The sequence below is a fragment of the Accipiter gentilis genome, chromosome 1 (genome assembly GCF_929443795.1).
Source record: "Accipiter gentilis chromosome 1, bAccGen1.1, whole genome shotgun sequence".
Taxonomy (NCBI): Eukaryota; Metazoa; Chordata; class Aves; order Accipitriformes; family Accipitridae; genus Astur; species Astur gentilis.
Genome location: NC_064880.1, coordinates 44,084,232 through 44,092,624, shown reverse-complemented (window position 1 = coordinate 44,092,624; position 8,393 = coordinate 44,084,232). Strand labels below are relative to the sequence as shown.

The 8,393-nt window shown below is 50.9% G+C and overlaps 1 protein-coding gene across 2 annotated transcripts in view; it reads left to right on the top strand.

Annotated features, from left to right (window-relative positions):
* Positions 1 to 264: 264 nt before the first annotated feature.
* The window catches only part of HEG1 (heart development protein with EGF like domains 1), a 34,713-nt gene continuing 26,584 nt past the window's right edge, over positions 265 to 8,393 (top strand). Inside the window, exons 1-9 of one of the 2 annotated variants that reach the window (XM_049805644.1) lie at positions 265 to 544; positions 1,132 to 1,305; positions 1,816 to 2,124; positions 2,535 to 2,849; positions 3,943 to 4,269; positions 5,178 to 5,483; positions 6,175 to 6,504; positions 7,208 to 7,510; positions 8,048 to 8,389. In XM_049805644.1, the coding sequence (XP_049661601.1) occupies positions 316 to 544; positions 1,132 to 1,305; positions 1,816 to 2,124; positions 2,535 to 2,849; positions 3,943 to 4,269; positions 5,178 to 5,483; positions 6,175 to 6,504; positions 7,208 to 7,510; positions 8,048 to 8,389 (2,635 nt within the window). In that variant the 5' untranslated portion in view covers positions 265 to 315. Of the gene's footprint in view, positions 545 to 1,131; positions 1,315 to 1,815; positions 2,125 to 2,534; positions 2,850 to 3,942; positions 4,270 to 5,177; positions 5,484 to 6,174; positions 6,505 to 7,207; positions 7,511 to 8,047; positions 8,390 to 8,393 lie in introns of both variants that reach the window. The other variant, XM_049805635.1, reaches the window with a different exon arrangement.

The following is an 8,393-nucleotide window of genomic DNA, read 5'->3' as shown; positions in this document are numbered from 1 at the left end:
ACATCCTCACCATGTGCTCAGGGCAGTTTTGTGGCTCACTTCATGCATGAAGATGGAGAGAAGGATCCATGTGGCTTCTCCTGGCCTTGAAAATTATGAATTACTTGGTGCAGCTCCCAAACACAAAGTTGCTGTAGGCAGAGTACAGAAGAGGGGACCGTGGGCTGCAGAGGGAGGCGGAGGGTGACAGCGGAGGATGCTGGGTGGGCAGCTCAGCCCATCTCTGTGCTCTCATTTGCTTTCCCCCATTACCTTGCAGGCACCTCTCGACTGGCGAGGGGCTGGGTGGGCACGAAGCCGCCTGGCAGCCCTCCCATGGGCACTGCAGCCACTTCACCCAACCCCTCGGGGAGCGGCGGGGGGACGCTGCAGCCCCTCCCCAGCACCCCCTTCCCTGGCTCTTCTGGAAAGCCCCAGTCCTCCCCCCAAGCTTCCAGTACCCAGACTGGTGCAAATCACATCACGCTACACCCCAGGGATGTCACGGGAGACTCCACAAGCCCTTCGCTCACAGCATCGCCTGCCACAGACAGCGCTTTTGGAGGTGAGCTTTGCTGGCCCATGGATTTATTTTATAGCTTTAAAAGGCCTTTATATAGCTTTTCCTTTCTTGAAACAGGGAAGGTGCTGTGTTTTGCATGCACTCTGTTATTATTTGGATGGTTAGCTGTCATTCCCTGCTGAAAGAAGGAAAAAGCAACAGAAAAAATCAGTTGGTCCAAAACCACCCAACATTTTCCTGTTAAAAAAAAAAAAAAAAAGGATCTTTGGACCTTATCACCATGTTTCCTTCAGGGTGGGCATCTGCAGCTGTGAAGTATCTTGGCTGGTTCAGTGCCAGCTGCAGAGCAAAGGCAAGATCCCAGCCCCACCTGAGCTGTGTTGGTAACCCACGCTCACGGCCATGCCGGGTGGGTTTGCTCTTGGCTGGGCAGGGTGAGATGCCTGTGCTTCAACAACCTGTACAGGACAAAACCCCCGAGATTCCTGGGCTTCATGGCTTCCCCTCACTTGCTTCGCAAGCAGCTAATTTTCGGAGTGCTCGAAAACGGAGACTTTGCCCCGCTCCACATAAACTATTGAAAGCGTTCGGTTCTCACACTGACACATCCCTTCCCTCTGTCACGGCAGCTGGGGCTGCAGAAAACCTGAAGTCCGGTATCCAAAGGGCAGCGCCCGGCTCCGCGGCTCAGTCCCTGGCCTTGGCACCCTCCTCGGTGGCCCCAGCGTGGGAACGTTTCCCTGGGTCCTCCACAGAGCACCGGCTCGCCCCTTCTCACCCAGCTTCAGAAAGCACTGCCACGGGTGAGCTCGGTTAGTCTACGATTTGTTGTTTTACCCTATTTTGTGCTTCCTTAAGCATTTTTCCTTGTGTCCCGTTAAGCCCTGGGATGCGTGGTGAGCTGCGGGCTCATATGGGAATGTGGCCGCACTCAGGTTCCCCCCCTTTGTTGTTTGATGCCGTGTTCAAGCTACAAAAAAATAACTGAGAGTGCTTGAGCCTGTTTCCACTAGTCTTAGAGCAAAGGTGGGATTTAAAGGCAAGTCCCCGCAGTCCTTGTCCCGTGTGGTTTCCCGCTGGCCGAGCCGCCGTGGCTCTCATGAAGCCGTGCTGTCCTGGCAGCGAGCCCCGGGTTTTGTGCAAGGTCTCCCTGCGACGAAGGGATTCATGCCTTTCCAGAAGAGCACTTTGTCCAGATTGAAAACTTCCTACGCTTAATATCTGCATGTGCGCTGTAAGCATCTGGGAAGAAAATGGATCCATCTGTTTATAATTTCATATGTATAAATCCAGGTTTTTTTATTGTGCCGTAGCCATTGGAAGCAGCTACCAGCCATCCAACGTCGCGGCCACAGAGAGGAGAGTTTCAGATTTCCCCACCACCAGCACCTCTGTTTCCACAACAGCCACCAAGGGTGGAGAGAGGACGTTAAGGCCTCTGCCAGCCAGTACCAGGCTGGCCGATGCAGCAGAGATTTCCACCTCTGGTACCGAAATCACCAGCTCTTCTGACCAGACCCAGTCCCCTGGGATGTCGTTGGGAACCCAGGGTGGTGGTGGCAGAGGTGCCACAGACCCGTTACTCACAGGCTCACCGTCTGCTTTGGAAAGCGCTTCCACGAGTGAGTTTCGATAGCTAGCTGTATAACTCAGAACATTATTTAAAGACTCTTTATAAACAAAATACATCCTTTTTATTTTAAAGAAAGGAGGAATAATATTGTATTTGGCACATTCTGTACATTTAAAAACATTTCACAGAAATGAAAGTATGGATAAATATTATTCTTGTTGGAAGAGGAGGATAGATTTTCCTTGAAAACTTTCAGTTGAATTTTGCAAGCAGTAACTTCATGAGTTCCTATATAGAGACCATTTTTTTCCCTGTCTTAATGATTTCCCAGTATTAAATATTTCCGTATTGAATATTCACACATATGTTGTCTACATCTACTGATAGCGGGATGAAGCCTACCCAGCTGTTTTCATTCACAGTGTATGCAGTTTGCTATTTCTTTTCTCCTTTTTTTAGCCTTTAGCAGCAGTTACGAACCCAAGAGCATCCCTGCTGCAGAAGAGGCGACGCTGCACTCGGACGCCCGCGGCGCTGACGTGCCCAGCGTGGCAGCGGGGGCACCGGGGTCCCCCGCAAACAGCCGCACAGCCAGGGTGACGAGGGGCTCTGCCGCCAGCACCGACCCCACAAGCTCTTTGCAGGGGACCCTCTCTTCCTCGGGGACCGGGACACGCCATCCTAATGGATCACGGGAAGCCACCGATCTCCCAGAGCCTCCCGGGGAGCCTTTGCTCACAAGCTCCCTCTCTGCCTCCGAAAGTACTTTCAGAGGTAAATTTGTTAGTCTGAAAGCTGGCCGCTTTGGGGCTGGACAAGATTTCACATCCCCACGCTGTTTTTCTTTAGATATGGCCATCAGTCACTGTTGGATACATGGATATTTTTATTACCGGCTGCATCGGGCTGGCAGCAGGGCTGGTGGGAATGGTGGGAGTGGATCTCAGCTTTTGGGTGAAAAAGTGAAAAACATCAGTGTCCTCATTGCTAATGAAACTCCCATGCTGGGAAAAGCATCCATCGGTTAGAAATAAGTGCACGCACTTTTTCCCTGCCAGAGACACGTTTGCTGGGGATTTACAGCCATCGCCTGGTGCTGCGTCAGCCACGCAGGTTGGTCTGTAAGAGCGGTGGCATTTTGGGAGTCCCCACAGCCATGACAGTGCTGACTCGCCCTGTGCCCTTGGAGTGGTCCCAAATAAGCTCTGCCCCACCATTCACCGTCAATTCACAATTAAGCCCATTGCTCTGTGAGTGCAGCTCCTGCTCCTGGTGAGCTGGTGAAATATTGGCAACCCCAGCGCTGCGGTTTGGGAGAGCCCTGGGGCAGCACGCCTGCTAAATGTGGGGTAAATCAGGCTGGGTTGAACACCAGGCTGGGGCACCGGGGTGTTTCTGAGCATCTTATGGGTGAGGCTGTGTCCGGCCCTGTGTGCCCGGTGCTGGGGGGGACTCGGCCCCACAGCCGTGCCGTCAGCCCAGCACTAAGACAGCAGCTTGGCTCTCTGGACTGTCACTAGAAAATGTAAACCAGGCCTGGTTTAGCTCATCCTCTAGGTTTGGTTTGAAGTTAGAGGTGCATACTCTTTATTTAAACAGGCTCAAAGGCAGCTTAAATGCATAAATTAGGTATTGTGCACAGCCTGCAGCTAAAAAACATGGGTTTAAGTTGAGATGTTCATGACTTTTTGTAAGCCACATGTGCTTCAATGTAAGGGATTCACCTCTTCCCAGAGCAGCACCTTTTCCAGCTTGAGAGCTTGGTCTATTCAGTTTCTCAATTAACAGTGTAGAAATGTACGCTGTACAATCCCTCAAAGGTATAGCTCAATATGCATAAATCAAACCTGGTTTTATTGTATCTTAGGTGTCAGAAGCAGCGACCGACCAGTTAACAGCTCAACAACAGAGAAGAACCCCCTTGCTTCCTCTCCCACCAGCACTTTCATTTCAGCCACGGCCACCGGCAGCGGCGGGAGGCCCCCAGGGTCTGCCACAGGCACCAGCCGATGGGCAGCAGAAGTCTCCGCGGCCAGCAGTGGCATGTACAGGACCTTGGGCACGATCCGATCCTCATCCGCGTCTTCTGTGAGAGACACCTACGGAGTTCCTGGGTCCAGAGAAATCACGGATTTCACTGAGCGGGTGGCTGACCCTTCACTACCACACTCTCCTTCGCAAGGTCCTTCCCCAGGTGAGCTCAAGTTAGGAGTGAAATACCGTTTTTCTTGTGAGTAAAAAGAGGACTGTTACTGCATCTTACACTTGCCTGACTCTTCTCTGCTATGCAGGATATATTGTTTGGAAGGACGTGTGTGATTTTGTGTCTGAAATATTTCAGCTCTTGCTTGACCAAAATTGTGGTTTGGGTTTCTTACAGAAAGGGCAGATGTGTGGAAAGTTTCATTATGCCAAGAAAACTAATTAACTTTCAAATCACAATTCTTTTTTTACTATCTCCAGTTGCTATCTCCATTTTATAGGCAAGAGACCTAAGCAAGCAAGGATTAGACCGTGTCCCTGCAGTCCCAGGGACCAGACTTCAGTTCTTGCCCTCTGTCCTGTCCCTTGGACCATGCTGCTTCCCAGAAATTGAACCAGCTCAACAAATTTAAGGCAACTTTGAATGTGCTCTCTGAGGTCCTTCATGCCGCTGTTTGGTCCGCTGCAGTGCTGAAGGGGTCTGATCCCCCGATCCCATTTCTTCAGACTTCTTCTCTAAGACCTTCACACTGATCAGCATTGTGCCTTGTCTGAACTGATTTCCAGGCTTTTCTGGGTTGTTAGGGTATTTGTTTGTTCTAGCAGCATGGAGTACACTTAGGCACATAATGGTGAAATCAAGTGCACAGCATTAGTAGTTCAACAGTTTTTATGTAACAGCACTTTTCTTGGCATCAAACTGTGGTTTTTGGAAGACAAATTTCTGTAGGAAGGATTCACATCTTTGCAAATTTCCTATTTTCTCTGGATTGACATCTTCTCATATTTTTTACTTGTGCATGTACTTGCTGCCTCTGGCTGCTACTAGAAGAAAGCTCATCTGTTTATTTGTAGTTTCACATGTGTAAAAATGTAAATTGTTTCTTTATCACATCTTAGCTACTGGAAGCAGCCATGTGTCACTCGGCATCCTGTCAACAGAGAGAAGAACCGATTTCCCTACCACTAGTACCTCTGTTTCCACAACAGCCACCAAGGGTGGAGGGAGGACGTTAAGGTCTCTGCCAGCCAGCACCAGACTGGCCCAAACAACAGAGATTTCCACCACTGGTACCGAAAACATCAGCTCTCCAGATCAGGAGAGCTCTTTGGGAGCCCAGGGTGGTGGCGGCAGAGGTGCCACCGTGTTGTCCACAGACCTGTTGCTCACAGGCTCGCCATCTTCTTCAGAAAGCACTTCCCCAGGTGAGCTCTGCCATCCCCGTGGGGCTTCTACCTGTAGACCTCAAACATCTGCTTTGTATGGAGGAGTGAGGGCATGCTAGAAGATGCTGGAGAATGTCACTGGGCATTATGGAGGAAAATTTCAACTTCCAGAGAAAAATGCCCTAGCTGTTTTTTGCATTTAGTCACCAGAAAAACCCAGCCTTACTGCAAGAGCAGTCTGGCCCCAAGTTTTGGTGTGTTTTCTGAGACAGCACAATTTCGAGACTGCCCCATTGGCTGCGTTTATACAAACAGAAGGCAACTCCGGTCATTCCTTACTCTCGCCCTGGGATGCAAATGCAGGATTTACTGATCCCATACAAGCCTGCCATGCTTTGTTTCGAGTATCCGTGCCGCTGTATCCCCATCTCGCTCACCATGGGTGCGTGATGCCTGCAGCTGGGCTGCGGCACCGGGAGCAGGGTGGAGGAGAAGCAAACCCAACAGCACTCCCATGACTTGTTCCTAGTGCCCTCTTCAGGGTGTCCTCCTGTGAGCAGTCCCTCCTTGCACAAGAGAGCCTTGCTTCTCCAGTTAGCATTTTCTCCAGGTTTGGATCATCTGCCACGTTGTATCTGTGCCGTCAGCCTAAGGGTGGTGACGGAAGAGAGCACGCCCACCTGTTTATAGCTTAAGGTGTATAAATCCATTTTTCTTTGCCCTTTCTCAGCAGAAGGGATCTCAGCTACAGGAGGACGCCTGCCCGACACCCCTCAGACCAGTACGCCCAGCTCAGTGATAGCCACCAGCGGTGGGGAGAGGATCACGGTGCCCGTGTCAGATGCCCACGCAGCATCCAGCACGGCTGGGAGCTCCTCTCCCGCTCCACCCTGCACCAGCTCCTTGGACACGGTCCTTCTGCCATCCTCATCGGCAACAGGGCCTCCGAGGCAGAGCGATGTTTCGCAGAGTGGGGCAGGACTCGGTGAGCTTCCAACGAAGTCGGTGCCTGCGTTTTCTCCCAGCATTTCAGTGCCTTCGCCTTCACCAAGTGCTTCAGGTGGGTCTTGTGGTTTACCCGTTTGCTGTGGAGGACATCCCTCCTCCTCACCCTCCTCCCGAGCTCTCACCTTCCCTTTTCTAGCTTTAAACTAGATTTGCCTTTTTAGTAAGCCTGGTTTCTAGTGAAGGGTGTCTGAGCACTGCATGGTTGGTGAGTTATTCACTGGACAGTACTTGGGGCAGCGCTTCTCCTCTTGGGAACTGGGTGGCCAGGCAGCTCTTCTGGGCCACATGTGAAGACTGCTATGGAGCCTTGACCTCAGCCCTCCAACCGAGGGAGCCTGGCACAAGATGTGGCAAGGGATTGGTAGCTCTTTCGCCGTCCCTTATATCCCAGTTATCATGTGCTTCAGCCTCAGGTCTGCTGCCACGGTCCCAATAGAGCTTCTTTGAAACCCACTGATCCGCTGAAGGGAATTTTCTGCAGGACATTTAAGACCAGGTCCTACCTCCCTGCCACTGTTGTCCTTCGGAAATGCCATGCACCCTAATCTATCTTATTTTTCTGGTGTAAAGGGGAAAAGTACAGATTGCCTGGGAACCCCACTTAGCAAATAGGTGATGTCAATCACCAAGCTCCACCTCTGCTGTGGGGATTGAAATACTCAGATTTTAGTCCCTGTAGAGACCTCAGAGGTATTCTCAATATACAAAACATATATTTATATTTATATACATCCATGTATATCTTTTCTTTGCAGTTCCAGAGAGAGGAAGAAGAGTTTCTGGTGCTCCTACTGAGACCACGTACATCTTGACCACACTCTCCAGCCAGGAGGGGACATCTCAGGCTGCAGCTAACCGTGGCACGTGGAGCACAGCAGCAGAAAGCCCCACGTCTCACCCGGACACAGACGGGGAGCTCCGCACCAGTCCCTTCCCATCCTCCACAGCATGGCCTGGAGTGGGACACGTCTCCTCCAGCCAAGCAGGGTACCCAGACCCCAAGGTCACCCCTTCATCCAGGGTCTCCACCTACTTCTCAGCCGCTGGTGAACTTTCCAGTGAGTTTTTCTGAACTCTGGGATGGCATTTGAATTAGGAAAAAACCCACTGCCTCTCCCTTCCCCTCTTCCACGGGGTTGATATGACCACCAACATGTGTCAGAGCTGTTGCAGGTATCATGGGCAGGATTTATAAGCAGTGGTGATTCTGCACCTTGGTGTTGTATATCTGCAGCTGTTGATGCTTAACAAAAAAGTCTCAGGTATGAGATGTGTAGCTTTCTGCTGTAGGACACGTCTACTATCTGCCTGGGTTGGGGTGATAATTATAAACAACATAAATATGCCATTATGACTGTAATGGTACCAATTGTCCTTCTGTATTTGGACAGTTCTGTTTCTTTGGAGTAGGCTTTGTGTGTTAAATCCACATTTAAGGTGATAGATGCGTAAGACCTACTTAATCTGTATTTAATCTGTGTTTACCTGTGAAATTTTATTAACTTGCATTTCCAAACAGAATTATTGTAAAACTCACAAGTGCTCTCTGCTCTGAGATGATCATATCAGATGCCTGCTTTTTGATCCTATTCTAGCCGTGGGCAGCAGCCATCACTCCCTAAGCAGCTCGAGTGCTGGGGAAAGGATGTCCAGCTCCATCACTGATCCTACGTACAGTTCATCCACGTCTGCTGGCGGTGGAGAAAGGACGCTGCACTCGGTGACGGATGGCACGCTGGCCGGTGGCAAGGAGAGCTCCGCTTCCTACGCCGAAACCACCAGCTCTCCAGGGCCGGCTCAGCCTGCATCAGTGGAGCAGAGCCGGACAGCCAACACCTCCACCAGCAGTGGGGGCTTCGCGGGCTTTGCGACGGAGACGCTCTTCACACGTTCTTCCAAGATACCTACTTACTCTTCTTTCCAAACTGATCTCACAAGTTA